This window comes from Ornithorhynchus anatinus, chromosome 19 (assembly GCF_004115215.2).
Source record: "Ornithorhynchus anatinus isolate Pmale09 chromosome 19, mOrnAna1.pri.v4, whole genome shotgun sequence".
Classification (NCBI taxonomy): Eukaryota; Metazoa; Chordata; class Mammalia; order Monotremata; family Ornithorhynchidae; genus Ornithorhynchus; species Ornithorhynchus anatinus.
The window spans coordinates 23,777,935-23,797,864 of NC_041746.1; the positions used below are offsets into that span (position 1 = coordinate 23,777,935).

General features: G+C 50.1%; 1 protein-coding gene across 1 annotated transcript in view; it reads left to right on the top strand.

Annotated features, from left to right (window-relative positions):
- TMEM30A (transmembrane protein 30A) overlaps window positions 1–19,930 on the top strand; it is a 30,191-nt gene that overhangs the window by 3,830 nt on the left and 6,431 nt on the right. The window contains exons 2-4 of the mRNA XM_029047026.2: window positions 12,295–12,405; window positions 16,030–16,137; window positions 18,877–18,964. Of these exons, the coding sequence (XP_028902859.1) occupies window positions 12,295–12,405; window positions 16,030–16,137; window positions 18,877–18,964 (307 nt within the window). The remainder of the gene's footprint in view (window positions 1–12,294; window positions 12,406–16,029; window positions 16,138–18,876; window positions 18,965–19,930) is intronic.

Consider the following 19,930-nt stretch of genomic DNA (forward strand, 5'->3'; position numbering starts at 1 on the left):
TCAGCAGAGGGACCAGATTATTACTAGCGGAGGGGTGTCTCGGGGCCCCGTCAGCCCCCGTTGGGTACTGTTCCGGGGAATCCCTTCGCCTGCCTCGTGGCAGGTAGAGGGGAAAGAAACTAAGTAGGATTACAGGGGGAGGCTTTAAAATCGTCAGAAGGTCATCGCCTGACTTGGAATTGGTCCAGAATTCCGAGATTAGCATCCTGATTTCTGGGATAAAGACACCGGAGACCTCGGCGGAGGTGGTGTTTTTCTTTCTCGAAAACAGTTCGATCAGATTTTACCAGCTGGTCAGCTCCTAAGCCCGTCCCGGTTTGAGGAGCAGCGGAGTTAATCTGGTACTGTGGTATGAGGTTCGACAAAGCCGGCTTGTAAAACTTCCTGCACTTCGTACGGCTTGAATTGTTCCCCTCCACACCCCGCTCCCTGGCCCCAGGTTTCGGGACCGAGGAGAGGCCGGAGGCCCGTACTTCGAGAACGGCAGTGTCTGTAACGGGTGAAGGTCACTGAGCGAGAGGTTCCCGAGCTGCTTTGGCTCACAGAGCGCGTCGCGGTCAATCGATCGGTGATCGATAGAGCGACCGGTAGATGTAGAGCCCCGTACCGAGCGCTTGGGAGAGCCCACGTCCCCCGCCCGCCACTGAGCCTAAAGAGTCTAGAGAGCGGGAGCGGTGCGATGGAAGGAGTAGGTGTTTATTGAGCGCTTCCCGTGTGCAGAGCACTGGACCAGGCGCTTGAGAGAGTGCAAAATAACCGAGTTGGCAGGCGCGCTCCCTGCGCACAACACGCTCACGGTCTGGACGGCAGGAGCGGCGCGGCGGAAGGAAGAGGGTTTGATGTGACACCTCAAGTGACCGGGATCCATTCCGCTTCTGACGGGAGGATTGTCTTTTTCCTCCCTTCAGTGGAGGAAAGAGAGCTTGGGGATCCTCTGATGTTCCCGGGGCCACCATAGTAGTGACGATGATGATGATGGTATTTGTTAACTGCGTGCCGAGCCCCGTTCTGAGCGCTGGGTCATCAGATTGTCCCACGTGGGGCTCGCCGGCTTAATCCCCGTTTTACAGACGCGGTAACTGAGGCACAGAGAGGTGAAGTGACTTGCCCACAGTCACACAGCTGACCAGCGGCGAGGCTGGGATTAGAACCCGCGACCTCTGACTCGCAGGCCCGGGCTCTGGCCGCTACGATTGGCCAAGACGCACCTACATCCTGCTGTCTTCCCTTTCTGTCGTCGTCCTGCGACCGCGGCAGAGCCCGTGTCCTTGGTCCTCCTAGTGACCTCTATCACGCATTTAGTAATTAGGGTTTCTCAAGTCATTTTAAGGTTAGAAGTAAATGGGGGAGAAGACCAGTGAGGGCCTCTCTGGGACCGGATACGTGCCTTGCTTTGCAAGTGGTTATTCCACCGTTTATCGGTTGAAAACAGTGTCACTCACTCTGCCCCTATTGTGAGGACCGTAGACTATTCTATAATATTCTTGCCCCCCCCCACGGCTTCGCTAATCATAAAACGACACCCCCCCCCCCCAGAAATTAGTAATCCAATTGCCATTTCAACTATAATAGCTTTACAGGGCGGAGAATCCACTCTTTCCCTTGACTGCACCATCTCTGCCATTTCCAGTTCTCCACATTCATTCAGTGGTATTTATTGAGCGCTCCCTATGTGCAGAGCACTGGACTAAGCGCTTGGAATGAACAAGTCGGCAACAGATAGAGACGGTCCCTGCCGTCTGACGGGCTGACGGTCTGATCCGGGGAGACGGGCGGACGAGAACAACGGTAATAGAGTCAAGGGGAAGAGCACATAAAAACAGTGGGCAACTAAAGAGAATCAGGGTGATGTACATCTCATTTAAACAAAATAAATAGGGTGATGAAGATATCTACAGTCGAGCGGACGGGTCCAGTGCCGAGGGGGTGGGACGGGAGAGGGGGAGGAGGAGAGGGAGAGGGGGGAGAAGAACCTAAGTGCGGTGGGGCTGGGAGGGAGGGAACGAATAAAGGGAGCAAGTCAAGGCGACTCGGAGTGGGAGAAGAGGAAATGGGGACGTAGGGAAGACCTCTCGGAGGAGATGCGTCTTCAGTAAGGCTTGGAAGCCGGTGGGGAGAGTGATTATCTGTCGGATATGAAGAGGGAGGGCGTTTCAGACCAGAGGCGGGACGGGGGCAGGAGGTCAGTGACGTAGGCGAGGTTGAGGAGCAGTGAGAAAGACGGACATTACAGGAGGAGTCAACCCACGGTGGCCTCCAGCCGAAAGCGAGGGAGCGGTCTGGGACGCCAGCAAGGAGAGCGACGTCCCCGGAAAAAAAGGCGAAGTTGTTAGATCCTTTAGAAGGGGCAGAGTTTGTTGTATCTAGGGGATATTTGGTGAAGAGGAGCCTAAGCGAACCAATCAGTGGTATTTATTGACCACTCACTGTGCGCAGAGCCTTAAACACTTGGGAGGGTGTAATGCAGCACACTTGTTAGCCCTGTTCCCTTAGCCGTGTTCCCTGACCACAACCAACCTAGGGTCTAGAGAATCATTAGACCATTTATTTTGTTAATGAAATGTACATCGCCTCGATTCTCTTTAGTCGCCATTGTTTTTACGAGACGTTCTTCCCCTCGACTCTATTTATCGCCATCGTTCTCGTCCGTCCGGCTCCCCCGATTAGACCGGCAGCCCGTCAGACGGCAGGGACCGTCTCTATCTGTTGCCGACTCGTTCATCCCAAGGGCTTAGTCCAGTGCTCTGCACACAGGGAGCGCTCAATAAATACTATTGAGTGAATTAGACCAAGCGGGATGATGATCTGTAACCGAAGCCGAGGACTCACCCCATTTGATTGTCATCCCTTGCTCTCGCCAACTAGGCTTCTGCCAAGCCCAGGATTTGCGGGACCCAAGCTCTAGCGGTTGGTGAAGAGAAGCTGTATTCTTAGTAATCATTAAGTTTGTATCCTTTCCTAAGAAAGCACTTAGGGCTTCTCCAGTGCTTTTCTCTCTATCGGAGTGATTAGCATTAAGACGCTTTTAGTGGTCAGTGACCGTCTGACGGTCTTTTCTCTGAACCAGTGTGGGTTACTTATGAGTGGGAGCTTCCAGGCTGATTTCAGGGCTTTTTTTTGCCAGAGTGCTCCGTCTTGCCTGTCTTCACCTTTCACCTGTTACTCCCCAACTATTCCTCTTTGGAAACTAACCTGCTGAATGTACCTTTCTTTTGACTCTCCTCCCTACTTTGACCCATCGTGTCCGTCCCCCCCCCCCCCACCCCAACACACACGAGAACTCCTTCCTCCTTCAAATCCACCAGACCACAGCTTTCATTCGTTGTCAGTCGTATTTATCGGGCACTCATTGTATGCAAAAGCATTTTACTAAGCGCTGGGGAGAGTACAGTACAACAGCCAACCGACACATTCTCTGCCCTCGTCGAGCTCACAGTCCAGAGCGTTCCCCATCTTCCAAGATCTGAAAAATCCAACTCCTCCAGGAGACCTTCCCCAGTTAAATTCCACCGTTCTGGGCATCGTCACCCCTTCCGGCTACCCTTAATAGCGCTTATTCAGTCGTATTTATCGAGCGCTTCCTGTGTGCAGAGCACTGTACTAAGCGCTTGGACTGTAGGTATACACTATACCAGTTTGCATGCTCCCTCTAGACTAAGCTCGTCGTGGGCAGGGAATATGTCTGTTTATTGTTGTATTTTACTCTCCCAAGGGCTTAGTACGGTGCTCTGCACGCAGTACATGCTCAATAAATACAGTTGACTGACTCCAGTTATCTGTTCATTTTTTTTTACACCCGTGCCACTTTCCAGTAGCGCCTTTGTTTTCCCTCTTGCTCCATTGGTTCGTAAATAGTTTATGTCTCCGCATCTCCCGCTTTAGATTTTAAATGCCTTGAGGGCAAGGACTGTGTCTTTCACTTGTATTCTACTCTCCCGGGAGGGTGTCCTACGCACAGTAGACATTGAGGACAAATGCGGTTGCTTTGTCACTTGCTGAACATTGATGTGTTTCATTTTCCTTGGGTGTTGTCCTGGGTTTGGATGGGTGTTTCCACATGGATTTCCCTATATTTTTCTCTCGTCTGTCAGAGTGTTCTGACATAAAGATAGTTGAAGCACATACATGCTTCTTCTCTCTGACCTCCCTTCCTCCTCTCTCCTTGCCCCTTGCCCCTTCCTACCTCTCCTCTCCTTGCCCCTCTCTCTCCTTGCCCCTTCCTACCTCTCCTCCCTTCTCTCTTTCCACCGCCCACCCCGCACGCTCCGCTCCTCCGCCGCCCACCTCCTCGCCGTCCCTCGGTCTCGCCTATCCCGCCGTCGACCCCCGGGTCACGTCCTCCCGCGGTCCCGGAACGCCCTCCCTCCTCACCTCCGCCAAACTGATTCTCTTTCCCTCTTCAAAACCTTACTTAAAAATCACCTCCTCCAAGAGGCCTTCCCAGACTGAGCTCCTCTTCCCCCTCTACTCCCTCTGCCATCCCCCCTTCACCTCTCCGCAGCTAAAGCCTCATTTTCCCCTTTTCCCTCTGCTCCTCCACCTCTCCCTTCCCATCCCCACAGCACTGTACCCGTCCGCTCAACTGTATATATTTTCGTTACCCTATTTATTTTGTTAATGAATTGTACATCGCCTCGATTCTATTTAGTTGCCATCGGTTTTTACGAGATGTTCTTCCCCTTGACGCTGTTTAGTGCCATTGTTCTCGTCTGTCCGTCTCCCCCGATTAGACTGTAAGCCCGTCAAACGGCAGGGACTGTCTCTATCTGTTGCCGACTTGTTCATCCCAAGCGCTTAGTACAGTGCTCTGCACATAGTAAGCGCTCAATAAATACTATTGAATGAATGAATGAATGCTTAGGGAGAGTTGGGGCGTTCGCTGTTCATTTACTGGCAGCACTCGGCTGTCTTCTCGTTTGTTAGCGTCACCTTGGCTGGGGCTGTGGTCCGGGCTTGGTTTTGCTCTCCCCTTCCTCCTCTGGACGCTGTGGTCACTCTCAAGTCTCCCGTCTAAGTTCTTCACCTTCTGCTCAGCGCAGGGCATCACCCGTCCCCCCCCCCCCCGAGTCCCTGCACCCGGTCTCACCACATCCCGTCTCTCTCACCACGTGGCCACCGAAGCAGGGCTCGAAACGGGCGAAGGGGTCGGCTCTCGGGTCCCCGGCTCTCCTTGCCGCCGCCCCTACAGACGCAGCTCAGGTCAGTTCAGACAGTTCTTCCTTCCTAGGTAAGATCAGCGATTTAAGGAAGTGGGGGAAAAAACCAGGATGCTTTAACCCCCTCCCCGCCACCCCGGCTTCCATCGTTTCTAAAAAAAGACCCACACAAACCAAAGTGAGCCCTCGTCAACAGGGAGATGCTATCGCTTTTTCGACTTTAATTTCCTTATATCTCCGTGCCTTCCTTTGTTCCCTTTCACTCTCATCGCTTTTATTTTTCACTTTCATTATCAAATGGATGGCTGCTAATTTTGCCTCCCAGTGCCATTCTCCAAGATTTTGAAGGACTAAAACCAAGCCCTTAGGTATGTCAAGTCTGTGCGCCTTGCGATCGGGGAGAGGGAGGAGGTAAGGGTTGCCTGGGGCCCGAGTTGCCAATCCTTGAGGTCACGTTGATGCGAAATGGTCGTGGTAAATAAAAATGCGGAGAGCAAAAATGCACTGTTCTGCAAAGTTACAGTGTAGTGGCCGTATCTTAGTATCGTTTCTCCATTTTATCTGCTATTATATATTAAATTTGTTATATTATGACGTATATATTACTTTTTATATAATCCTTGGACAACTGGCAGCTAGGCACGGCGGACATCTTACGGGACAGCCGATAATTCCTTCCCTAATCCCGTCGGAATACTTGGGCATTCTAGTTCTTGCCTTGAGAAGCGCTGAGCAGAAATAGTCTTTCTTCACTCTGATCCGAGGGACGTCCTACTTTCAGTTCTCTACTGCTTGAATTGTGTTCTTGAAGCAGCTCACGTGAAGGAAAACTCAGGTTTTTGTGCTCACCCCTTGTGTGGCACCTTATGCTTATGCCCAACTGTTTCCACCACAGTCACATCCAGGTCGATGCCGGTAGCCAGAAGAACATTAGTTCCTTCTGCCATTGCTTCCTGTCCAAAGTGGGTAGTGAAAATATAGTGAGAAGTGACTGTACTTCCTTTCATCCTTCCTCCGTGTTTTCCCTCCCTCTCTCTCTCTCTCACTATCTGTCTCTTTTTTAGTGGTGTTTTTTTTAAGCCCTTAGTACTATACCACGCGCTGAGGTAAAAACAAGCTAATCAGGTTGGAAACAGTCCCTGTGCCACCTGGAGCTCACAGTCTTATTCCCCATTTTACAGATGAGGGAACGGAGGCCCAGAGAAGTGAAATGACTTCAAACCACGTGGCAGACAGGCGGCGGAGCCGGGATTAGAACCCAGGTCCTTCTGACTCCCAGGCCCGTGCTCTGTCCACTAGGCCGTGCTGCTTCTCTAACGCTGTTTTTGATAATGACGACCTCCTAGTCTTCACCTTGGGTCCTCCCTCTTACTTTCTCTCTTCTCCCCATTTTGGCAGGGCCCGCCTGGGGTCTTGCGCAGTCAACGGTAAACTCGCTGTGGCCGGGGAGCGTGTCTACCGACTGTATTGTACTCTCCCAAGCGTTTAGTGCATTGCTCTGCGCCCAGTAAGCGCTCAGTCAATACACCGGCTTGATTGATCGACTGTTAACCGTCTTCCGTCGACTGTTGCCCGCTTCTCAGACCTGTTATTGGGATTAATTTGATAATGGCCATAAAGTGGGACACCGAGGGGGATACATGTCCCACGTAGATCCCACTGTTTGGATTGCAGCGGATTTATTTCTTTGTCAGGCGGGCTCATAGGTTAATGTTTTGTGAGCCTTGGGGTTTTCACTAGCGCTTCTAAAATGAGAAGACTTTTTAGGTCACTGCTCACTCGTAACTTGCCTTTTCTGGTTTCCCTTTTTTTAGTCCTCAGCGCAATAAGGATGTTGGTTATCAGAGGGCTCTCTAAGTGAAGTCTCTAACTGGCCCGCGTATCGTTCCCTGGGAGAGGTAGTGGCCACCTCTAGTGGGACCCCTTCATGCAATTCATTCAGTAGTATTTATTGAGCGCTTACTGTGTGCAGAGCACTGTCCCGAACGCTTGGGAGGTACAATTCGGCAACGGAGACGATCCCGGCCCAACAACGGGCTCACAGTGCCAGGCGCTGTACTAATCGCTGGGGTGGATACCGACCAGTGGGGTTGGACACAACCCCCGTCCCACGTGGGGCTCTCAGTCTCAATCCCCATTTTACGGCCGAGGTAACCGAGGCACAGAGGAAGTGAAGTGACTTGCCCAAGATCACGCAGCAGGTTTGGAGCCAGGCCGTTACTCTGAGAACTGAGTTCTCTCGGAAAGGGGCGAGAGGGAAGTGGTTCTTCCCCTGCGTAGTAGTGAAGCAGATCCGCTCCTCAAAGCTTATGGAATAAAATCGAAAATCGCTTGAGGAGATTGAACGAGGTGGTCTCCGAAGGGAAACGATTTAGTTAGTGAGGCTAAACTTTAGGCCCCGTTCGGGGGTCCCTAATAAGGTGACGGCCGAATGAGATTTCTTAGAAGTGACTTGCCCAAAGTCACACAGTTAAGCGGCAGAGCCAGGATGAGAAACCAGGTCGTTCTGACTCCCGGGCCCTTCCTCCATCCGCTAGGGAAGCGGCCTGGCTTAGTGGAAAGAGCCTGGGCTTGGGGGTCAGAGGTCATGAGTTCGAATCCCAGCTCTGCCACTCGTCAGCTGTGTGACTGTGGGCAAGTCACTTCCCTTCCTCTGTGCCTCAGTTCCCTCATCTGTAAAATGGGCATTAACTGTGAGCCTCACGTGGGACGACCTGATGACCCTGTATCTACCCCAGCGCTTAGAACAGTGCTCTGCACATAGTAAGCGCTTAACAAATACCAACGTAATTATTATTATTATCACTTCACCCCCTGCCCATCGCCCCTAGAAATCGGCTGGTCCCTCCACGCTCCCTCAGTGTTTTATCCGACAGTGCAGTAGCAGCCGTAGCGGGAAGTTGCTCTTCCATTTTTCCATTTATAACCTAATCTCTGCATCTGAGCATCACAGGCCCCCAAACGCTTTAGCGTTATTGTCTAAAAAGATGAAGAGATTGCCGTTTTGAGCTTATTTTTCTAAAGGCCCCCAAACGCTTTTGCGTCATTGTCTAAAAAGGTGAACAGATTGCTGTTCTGAGCGTATTCTTCTTTATCTTGCTTCCGAGGGTTTACGTTATTACTCAGCATTTTACTGATTGACCTGGGCAGGTCTTCTAATGATTTCCTTTCGGGCTGGCTTCTAGACAGATGTGGAAGGCTGCCAGCTGTTTTCACGCAAGCTGAAAAAGTGCACGTTCTCTAAACTTCCTTTTTTCAGCAATCTTGATTGCAGCCTGTTCTTTAGACTGCGGAGATGAGGCAGAAGAAGGAAATGGAATTGGTTGGAAGGCCCAGATCTTGAAACTGACTTGGAGAATCCACGAATGGCTTATCCAGTAAACCGGTCGATTTAGCCTTCCCCATCTTTCTTTGGGATTTAGGCTTATGGGGTGGGGTTCTAACCTCTAGCCACGTTCCATTCCTCATGCTTTTTGGCACTTCTCTACTAAAAATGACATAGGTTGCTTTTCCTATTTCCTGATGGAAACTGGGGCTGAGAGAAGCTAGTTCTATCAGTGGTATTTATGTTCTAATAAATAATGTGTCTATTATTCTGTCATACTCTTCCAAGCACTCAGTAATGTGCTGGGCACAGAGTAAATGCTCAGTAAATAGAGTTGATTGATTGAGCGCTTACTCTGTGCAGAGCACTGTACTGAGCACTTGGGAGAGTACATTACAGCAGAATCAGCAAAAAAAAACGTTCCCTGCCGAATTTTAAATCTTCCCGTCGCAGAGATTGCATGAATTAGACTTTACTGCTGCCTGGCAGCAGGATTCACGTCTATAATTCTGTTGTCCTCTCCCAAGAGTTTAATACAGCACTCTGCACACAGTAGGTGCTTAGTTGATTGATAATTGGTAATCCGTAAGGTTATAGCTGCTGAGCGTTAAAGTAAAGGCGATGATCCGATGCAACATTTGTCTTTAAATTCCTAGAGGGTTCTTTGGGCAGTGAAGAGGTTTGAAACATTTACCTATATTTCCCAAAGCCCCCCATCCCTAAAGGTGGTCGTCTTCTCCCCTCACACCTTTGACCGTCGGGATCAACTAGCACACCGACGGAGGGTTTTCTATGGCCAGAACTCCCAGTCCCGGGAGCACAAAGCCCTTGCTCGTTCAAAACATGATGCTCTCTCTCTCTCTCTGGTCGGCTTTGTGAGTTTAAGGACATAATGAACACTGCCGTTGAGTCATTTGCGTGTGGTCCCTATGTAATTTAAGTCATTTTTTTGTATCCCTCTAAGGCAGGGATTAGCCACCACCCTGGCACAGTCGGCAGACGGGACACAGGAGGCCAGTTGGCGCTGGCAACCCCCCCGCCCCCGGCCTCAGAGCAACTTTTTCATTGAGAAACTCTAGGGCAGGGGCGTGAAGGGGACGGAGTCCATCTGGACTCCGTGTTGCCAGGTCGCTCATCCTTCAGTCAAAATCTGGGGGCGGTTAACTGCTCCACAGGTTACACTTGGTCCCAAAGCAAAACGCTCTGAGCAAAGAACGGCGTCGGGTCGTTTCCCAGCACCCACGGATGCAGTCTTACCGTAAGCAAGGTCGTCTTCGACCCGAAGGGTTTCAACTCTCGTGGGAAATCAAAGAAAAAAAAAAAAATCATTGCCGAAGAGGGGTTGTACGGTCCTTTGTGCAGACTGTCTAGTAGAAGCGTACCTGTCCTCTCAGATTCCCGGCATGGCACTCTGATTTAGTATTTCTTGGCATGCCCCCAAAATGTCACCTACTCCTGCTTTTAGGCTATTTTGGGCTTTGCAGTTTAGAAGTCTAAATGAACCACATCTAATCCATATTATTTGGAAGAAAGTTTTAAATACACGCTGCAAGATTTGGGGGGGAGATGTGAAAATATGTGGCTCTAGCACCTTTGTCTAAAACGCCCTTAAACTACGATTCAAAACTGAGTGATATCTTGGAGACGTAGCTAGGGTTCAAATAAGAAAACTGCGGCTCAGAAAATTTTTCACTTAATATCAAATTACGAGTGCCTAGTTGAAAAAAGAAGTAGAGAACGGATCTTCTGATTCACAAGCAGATGTTCAGTTTACCAAACTACCCAGATGCGTTCATCTTTCTTGAATTATTATTTCTTGAATTCTGCTAATGTTGGCAGAAAGATTCTTCTCGACTTCCGCCATGAGAAATTCCCATTGACGTAGAATGCGTGACATCTTGAAGCAGTGTATAATACAGTAGAGTGTGGTTCTCTTCCAGACTTAGATGTTGGGGGTTAGGGAGAGAGAACGGGTTAGGGGGTTGGGTGGGGTGGGCCTGGGTCCGGCTGCTGATAGAATCATTTTTTTTTCTGCCCACTGAATTTCCATTAACGCGAGGCCCTCTCCCCCAGCAAATTAGAGGTCGGGCGGGGGAGTGAAAGCATCCTACGGAAGACCTGGGATTCAAGGCTGGGAAAGGGAGAAGAGCACGTTTTCAAGCTTGCTCCAAGCTCCAGCCCCATAATAACCGCCCAAGGGTTTGGGCAAGGTGAGGAGGGTAGGTGGATCCCCTGAGAAATCCAACCCCTGGGGTGGCAGAAACAACGGGGTTTAGGCTGGGGAGGGATGGAGGGTGAGGACTGGGCCGTGCCCGGCGTGGCTAGAGAAGCAGCGTGGCTCAGTGGAAAGAGCCCGGGCTTGGGAGGCGGAGGTCCTGGGTTCTGATCCCGACTCTGCCGCCTGTCAGCTGTGTGACCTTGGGCAAGTCACGTAACTTCGCTGCGCCTCAGTGACCTCATCCGTAAAATGGGGGTGAAGACCGCGAGCCCTACGTGGGACAATCTGATGACCTTGTATCTGCCCCGGCGCTTAGAACAGTGTTTGGCACATAGTAAGTGCTTAACAGATAGCAACATTATTATCTCACCCATCCTCTGCTTCGCTCGCTCCCTCCCAAGGCAGAGCCCCCGGACTCTCTGCGCTGGGCACTGGAGTCCTGGCGGCCCCTTAGCCGCAACCGAAGCCGGCCACCGGCGGCAGACGGGGAGGGTCTCAAGGTGGGAATGAGGGAGTGAAGCCTAGCTTCGCTCTCTGGGTGCGGCAAAACACTTAACAGCAAAGAGGCAGCGTGGCCTAATGGGTAAAGCACGGGCCGGGGAGTCAGAAGGACCCGGGTTCTAATCGCGTCTTCGCCACTCGTCTCCTGGGTGACCTTCGGGCAAGTCACTTCACTTCTCAGGGCCTCAGTTACCCCATCTGCCAAAATGGGGATTCAAACTGTGAGACCCACGTGGGACGGGGACTGTGTCCAACCTGATTAATTTGTATCCGCTCCAAGTACCATGGGTGGGGGGAGGAAAGCTATCACTACTCCTACATCTCTCACATTTTTCTGGCTTTGGCACCTCTGTTTTTGGGTTTGGTTTTTGGTTTTTTCATCTTCCCTCACCTCCTGCTCTCAGAGGGCCCGAGTTCAGGAAGCCATAGAAATCGGGGCCACCTTCATCCAGCCCCCGTTAGTGCTTCAGTGTGAATGTGTGGCGGAGACTGGTAAAGGGGGGATGAGTGGAGTGGGAGGAGAATTAAGACCAGATTATCCGTATCCCCCTGAGCGCTTAGTACGGTGCCTGCCACGTAATAAGCGCTTAATAAATGCCTTTTTTCTTAAAAAAAAGAAAAAAAGACTTGATATTCCCTGGTTATAAAATGCAGCTAAAGTTTAAACAAAATGGCATAAGTATTATACTTATACTTATAAATTACCTGAGTATTTGTAAGATGGGTGAAGAATGGATGAAAAGTGGCTCCTCGTGACCTATTTCAGTACGGAAGTTTAGATTGATGTACTTTATGTTTTCAAAGTGCAAGTCATTTGATCCAAGCCTTTCATTTTGCATAAGTATTTAGTGGCCTCTCTATTAGTAAAGTGGAGAGCATGATTTACTCACGAAGGCGAGATTGCAGTCACTGTTTCTGCCTTTAGGGACCACATCGACCGTTAGACTGTTTTCGCCGGGAAGGTTGCTGAAGAAAAGAGAATCAGAAAGATTAGGATTTATTATGCGGATTCATGTTTTTTCGCCGTTTGGAAGATGTTTTTGTGAATAAATGTTTTCCTCAAGTGGATGGTAATTCTCCTTTTGTTTTTTCAGATTGATTACACGGGAACGGAAGCTGATAGTCCCTGTAATAAGTGTTTGTCTTGGAATCAAACAACATCTTGCATCTGCAACATTAACTTTACCCTGGAACAATCTTTTGAGGTCTGCCTTTCAAGGAAGTGTGTTACTAAAAAAACAAAAGATCTTTAAATGTGTCCCTTTTCACGAGCTAGGTCATGAGACTTGGATTTGTGTATTAATAACTTTCCTTGTAGACAAGGAGTCTTACATAAAACACCCTTCATAAAGCTCCTAGAGGATAACGCACCTAAGGGGTGTAGAGTAAATATTAGATGAACGATAAAACAGCCTAGAGGTGAAAAGCTACTATTGACGTTGTTGAAAAAATAGCGTGTAATTCAGAATTCGGGTCTTTGCTTTGAAGAAAGGTTGCCCCTTATTGACACTCTCATTTAACTGATAGTTTGGCCGTTCATCTGCTGTACCCCAGACGTTGAGCTCTGATCCGAAGCAGCCCCGCAGTTATTTCTACTTGGCTGCCCTTAGCATATCCACTCAGAGTGACCACTTATTTATTCTTGCACTGTGACCTCATTGTTAGCGGCGAACCAGTTGTACTTGAGAGAAATGCATTAGGGCCTTCGGCTGCAAACAGGGCTTTCTTGCCGGTATTCACTTCCGCTTCGAGCCCGTCCGAGACTTTATTCATTCTCTTGAGGTAACATCCCATTCTGGGGCTTTCTTTTCCTGGCCGTAAATCAGAGCTGAGCTTTCTTTCTATATCCCTGTCCATTTTCCCCAGGGAAAGAAAAAGGAGACACGCCAATCAGTGGTGTTTATTGAGTGCTCACTATACGCAGAGCACTCTACTAAGTGTTTCTTTGCCGTTGTGGTTTATACCCGCAGCAGCCTGACCCAGTGGATAGAGCGGCAGGCCTGGAAGTCGGAAGTTCCTGGCTTCTAGTCCGAGCTCCACCACTCGTCTGCTGCATCACTTCATTCCTCTGAGCCCGCGATAACTGAGGCACTAGAAGTCAAGTGACTTGCCCAAGGTCACCCCACAGAGAAGCAGCAGCGCCGCGATTAGAACCCAGGTCCTTCTGTCTCCCAGGCCCATGCTCCGTCCACTAGGCCAGGCTGCTTCTCTGTTTGTCAGTGTTTCCTGAAAGTTGCAGGCCTACTTACAAATCCCGGGATTGCTGGAACGATCCCCTGTGTGTTCCCTGGAGAGCGAACACGCAAAGAAACTTCTCCCGCTCATGCCCTTCTCACCCGACCTCTTCCCGCTTCCGGACGGGACGGGAGGAGGCGGGAGGGTGGATCCCGGATAAAAGCCGAGGTCAAAAACTGGGTTACTCTGTGTGCTGGGAGGATGTCCCGCCTACCTCCCCAGGCAGCAAGTAGCCCTCGTCACCACAGGAAATGGTGCAAGCCGGACTCGTCGTCGCCTTCGATGCTGACTGAGCGTGTTGTGCAGAGCACTGTATTAGTCATGGGGGAACACGCAGGAGAAGCAAAAAGACACAGGTCCTTGTCCTCGGAGACTTATAGCCTACCGGGAGAGACGTGCAGTTGACCCAAATTGCAAACGTAGCAGGTAGACGAGTCCGAACTCGGGGTGCGGTTGAGAAAAATGATGCCCATTCGCCTCTCCTTCAGCGGAAAAGTAACCCCGTTTCCGTCGGTGATTATATTGGACTCTCCCAAGTGCTCAGTACAGTGCTTTGCACACAGTAGGAGCTCAATAAATACGACTGAATTGAATGGATGATTCCCGTCCAGGATCTGCCTCATCAGAGGGCTGGGGGAGGGGAAGCCCTCTCTTCATCCATTCAGTTGTATTTATTGAGCGCTTACTGTGTGCAGAGCACTTGGGAGAGTATAGTACAATAGGAAACAGACACAATTCCCTGCCCATAAGGTTGGTATTTAAGTGCTTACTATGTGCAGAGCACTGTTCTAAGCGCTGGGGTAGATACAGGGTAATCAGGTTGTCCCACATGAGGCTCACAATCTTAATTCCCATTTTACAGATGAGGTAACTGAGGCACAGAGAAGTGAAGTGACTTGCCCAAAGTCACACAGCTGGGATTCGGACCCTGACCTCTGACTCCCAAGCCCAAGTTCTTTCCACTGAGCCACGCTGCTTCTCTTTAACGAGCTCCCCTGGTCTCTCTCCCTTCTGAGTCACCTGTGCACTTGGATCTGTGACTTTTGAACCTTTGATATCTCCTCAACCCCACAGCACTCCTGCACGTATCTTTTAATTATATATTACAGATGATGTACCTTAACGTTCGTCTTCCCGTCTCTACTGTGAGCTCATTACGGGCAGGGAGCGCGTCCGCTGATTCTGTCGCCTTCTCCCAGATGCTCACACATCCCCACTGCTCAGTAAATAGCCCTGATGGATCGATTGGGAGAGAACGGCCCTCGCTCTATCCCTGTTAGTTTTCCCTCCCGACTTCCCTTTTCCGAAACCACCCGTATCACCCGTATTTCTGGGGAGCGACAGGACCACCTATAAACAGTGTGGACAACGAACTCCACTCCGGGTAGGCCTGACGGGCTTACGGGGGGAATGAATGCTACGCCCATCGTGGACGTATGAACGACGGCACCCCCTCCTCCTGAGAAGAAGAATCTGTTCGCAGGGACAGATGACATCCTAACCCTTATGGGCAACACGCCCCGTCGGGCCCCCGAGGAGCCGAGCGAGTCGGCTCAGGGCAACTCACACCCGTGTCTTAGGGCGTCACACCCTGTAGACACCCTGCCTTCGCCAAAAGTCACGCCCGAGTAGGTCTGAAGGCAGACGAGGCAGGCGCAGCACTGGGGACCACCTTAGTTGTGGGAGCAGCCCCGTTGAGGTAGGCACCGTTCACCCCGAATAGGAAAGGGTTTCGTTACGGCGCTCTAAAACCGCCCGCTTCATGCTCTCAAGAGGCCCCCCCGGAGAGGACCGACCGTGCCTGGTGGCTTTTATCCCGGAAGCCCGTAACCAATATAAAGCAAACAACAAATAAAAGAACAATCCAGCCAGGAGGGATCAGGAAGCTCCAATTAGAAAATAACTCCAAACTCTTAAGTACAGTGAGCAAACACCGGGCCTAAAAGGGGATTATGTTTGCGTGCACACATACGGCTTTGGATTGTCGGTCACACACAGATCTTTTCAGCCACATCCGCATACATAAATAGGGCCTCGCCACCAGCCGCGTCGCCTTTAAATACAAGGAACGACTCTGTCGTCATACATCCGTAGCCGCGAGGGGGGTTCTAAAATGAGCAGCCGTATGGCTCCTCCAACAGTCCATTGGTCTGATGATAATTGTATTTATTAGCAGTTACTATGTGCCAAGCACTGTACTAAGTCCTGGGATAGAGAAGAGTCGTTCAGGTCTTCATAGTTCCTTGCCCCAAGTGGGGCTTAGAGTATTTTGATGTCACTTGAAATGCTTATAGATCCTAAAATCATTCTGTACCCATATTTATCGGTTTAATGAATTGCCTGGCACTCTATTTCCTGGGATGAAATTAGGTCTGGTTCCTTGAAGCTTGTGGCCCAGAAAAAAATAAATAATCCATGTCTTCGTAGAGAATTGAGATCTGGAGAGTCCCTTAAATTTGACAATGGCTTCTGAAGAACAAGCATTTTGAAAGTTGTACGTAGGTGTGGGACACGGCGCCGAATGTAATAATAGTTTTTTGTACCGAGTTGATACTTCCCACATCAGTAAAACCTTTTTCAATGTCTTCCTTCAGGGCAATGTGTTTATGTATTACGGATTGTCCAACTTCTATCAGAATCATCGCCGTTACGTGAAATCTCGAGACGATAGCCAACTCAACGGCGATAATAGCTCCTTAACCGTAAGTGAACGTCACTAAAGGAACAAAACAGAGGACAGCGTTTGGACAACTTGTCGCTCTTGAGACTCCTGCCCGATGACGGGTCTCCAGCAGCCCCAGAACTCCTGGTTAATGGCCCAGAGAAGGCGGTCTAATGGGAGGACCGGACACTCTTGGGCATTGCCGCGGGGAATTGTGCTGGGAGGACTGGGAGGAGGGAGAGTGAGGGGGTTTGTAGAATAGGTCAGAGGGCGTCAGTGCAGTTTTTTCAAATGGCCCTTCTCCTGCTACAGGCCTGGCCGCCCTGGGGTTAGAGGTGGAGTTAGAGAACCTGCCCTGGCTCATCCCCCCCCCCCCACCCCAGCAGTCGGGAGGATGCAGGGAAGAAAGAAGTAGCCGTCTTTAGGTCCGTGATTTGCGCTGCATTCACGGAGAAGTCCCCCCCCGCCTCCCCCAGCTCAGTGCTGGCCTACTGGTCACCGTGGCTGCTGCCGACCACTCCCTAAGCCACCTTTTATTGCAACAGCAACCAAAAGATGGGGGGGGTGAGGAGCCGGGTGCTAGAGCTCTGCCCACTTTGGTTTCTCTGGGCTGCCACCTTCCGGGAGCCGGCGTCTCAGGGCCGGGCCCGGACCAGAGAACGGGCCGGGGGTCCCCAAAGCCTCCAGCCTTCTGCCCCTTTGACGGCCACAGCAGACCAGGGTCTGCTGGCTCTGGAAGGGAGGGACACCCTCAAGTCAGGGAGGGCTGGGGTGGGAGAAGGATGACAGGACGGCAGGCTTGTTTCTCTGTGCCCCCTGGGCCATCTTTGTCAGTCAGCTAATGGTCTTTATTGAGTGTTAATTGTGTGCAGGGCACTGTACTGAGCACTTGGGAGAGTTCATTACTACCGAGTTGGTAGACACATTCGCTGCCCATAAGGAGCTTACAGTCTAGAGGGACCATCCCCCCCAGTTCCATTCCGGGTAATCAGAGAAGCGAAGGATACCTTTCGGATAGTGGTGGTGGTGCCAGAGAATAAAGAAAACGCGAAATGTCTCCCTCGGTGTCACATTTGATCCCCTTGCAGGATGATTATAAAGGCTGCATCCCCTCCAGGACCGATTAATCCCGGGGAGACTGGACATCGTTCCTTTACCTCAAGGAATGTTTCCTGTAGTCTTATTTTTCATCAGCTGTCTAAAACCTTTTGTGGTTTCTCATCTGCACCGTTGTTGCTAGTCCTTCGGGACTATTTGAAGTCTCACTTCCTACGTGTTTATATCATGCTACACGGGAGAGGGGTGTACTGTTGAAGCTCCATGTCATCCAAGGGAGGGCGAAGAGCATTAAACTGCTGTTTTCTCAGGGCAGCCCGTGACGCTTCTAATAGGAACTACTGCCGGAGACACTTGCGAAGCGTTTTCCTCCGCGTGTTCAAGCTGAATATAGCATTGCTGCTCCCCTTGGGTCTGAACAAATCTGAAGTCTCTTAGGACCATAAAACAGCATTGCCGTAGTGAGGCCACCGTGCCTGAACCCCTAAGGGTGTGCAGGGACCAGAGGCCGGGACATCGGACCGGGCTCTGACCAGTTGTCTGGCAGAGTTCAGAACCAGGTTCATTCATTCAAACGTATTTATTGTGCGCTTACTGTCCAAAGCACTGCACTAAGCGCTTAGGAGAATACAAAAATAACAGAAAGACACATCCCCTGCCCACATTGAGTTTACGGTCTAGGGCAGACACGGGACTGGAAAGAGCAGGGACACAGGGTGAAGCGGAGACGGGGAATCGGAACCATCTTCAGCTCGTTGTGGGCAGGGAATGAATCTGTTTCCTGTTTTATTGTACTCTCCCAAGCTCTTAGTATGGTGCTCTGCACACAGTAATTGCTCAATAAATACGACTGACTGAACGGAGTGTATAGAATTCCCTGTTTGTAGCATTTCATGGATCCCACCCCTTCCTCTCCATGTGCAGCTGCCTGCTGGCATCTCGTAGGACTGGCTGAGGAGGCAGGAGGGAAGCAAAATAAAAAGAAAGGGTCTGGAGGACATATTTAAAAGAGAGGGAGGAAAATGGGGAAGATGGGGGAAGGGACTGAGATAGAGGACTAGGAGGGAATCATTGAAGTGCAGAAAGGAAAAATCCCAGGTAGCGATTTGGAAAATAAAGGGCAGAGCGGAAGACGGAAGGAGACGTGCAGGAGTGAGGGAACCCAAAGTTCTGTAGGTCTCCCGTTTCGGGGAGCCTAAGGTGAGGCTGTTAGTCCCTGCGGATTAAGCCCATGTGACTTTTGCCTTTGTGGTACGTACAGATAGGAGGGAGCAGATGGGAAATCTGATTCTGTGTTGAAAGCAGGGAGTTAAATGGCTGCCTCCCCAAGCCCACGGCTCCCAGGGCCAGTATGGATTTGCTAGTCAAAAAGCTTAGGAAAGATGAAACGAGTTGCACGTCGGGAGAGGTCGAAAAGATTAAGACCGTCCCCGTGGAAAGGTGGAGGGCACGGGATTGACGTTCACGAAAGCAAAGGGTGTAAAAAGGGCAACCACAAATAGGGAGAAGGAGCACACATCGAACCTCAAGGTAGTCACTTAGAAGCAGACAGGAGAAAAATCTTACTCTCACGTCAGCGGGCCGCTTAGAGAATTTGTAAGCTCTTCGGATTTTACCGTCCATCTTCGTTAGAAATCAGGGAATCGGCGCAGCCCCAGTCCGTCGGAAACCCGAAGCGACCGGCTAATATTTGACCCCGGGTCCTAACCGGCTTTTCTTTCAGAATCCCAGTAAGGAGTGTGAGCCCTATCGCAGGAATGAGGATAAAGCCATTGCCCCTTGTGGAGCCATTGCCAACAGCATGTTTAACGGTATGATAGTTTTCTGTGCCGTTCTTTCTGCTGCCGAGTCATTTTCCACTTTGGGTCTTTTGAGAATTTAATATTGTTATGTGATTAAAAAAAAGGTGCCACAATTTTTTTACTATGAAAAGTGATATTCCCTAGAATGCTACTGTCCTTTGGAATTCTCCTTTTGGACTTTGAGATTTATTTGTTGGGTGACAAGTGGACAAAAATATACTGATAAAAATGAAGGAAGTTGTTTTTTTGGGCAGCGGGGAGGACAAGTCAGCCCAAGAAAATGGTTCAATCAATCATTTATTGAGCACTTATTGTGCGCAGAGCACAGTATTAAGCACTTGGGAGAGTACAATGTAACTGAGTCGGTGGACACTTTCGCTGTCCACAAGGGAACCTCAAGATATTTTTTGAAGTCTTTCTATAAAAGCAAATTAAGACAACTTAATGGGAACCTTTCTGTTTTGTTTTGTTTTTGAGTGAAAAATGTGTTTCGAATGCTTCTTCCACTGCCACCTTTATTCTGATCTGTAAAATCACTCTGTCAGGTTTTAAAGGCATTATCCCCAGCTCCTCAGTCTTGGTAAGTTCTCGGAAGGTCTTAGAGGAGAGAAAAAAGAAAAGCAGAGAGACTGGGTTGTTTCTTTTGGTAGTCAGTCAGTAGGTTTTTTTTCTCCTCACGTTAATTTTGCCTGTTTTGGTGCTTATATCAATTTTTTTCTTGGCTATCTCTGGCAGTTTGTGTAGAGAAGCAGCGTGGCTCAGTGGAAAGAGCACGGGCTTGGGAGTCAGAGGTCATGGGTTCTAATCCCAGCTCCGCCACTTAGCTGTGTGACTTTGGGCAAGTCACTTCACTTCTCTGTGCCTCAGTGACCTCATCTGTAAAATGGGGATTAAGACTGTGAGCCCCACGTGGGACAACCTGATTCCCCTGTGTCTACCCCAGTGCTTAGAACAGTGCTCTGCACATAGTAAGTG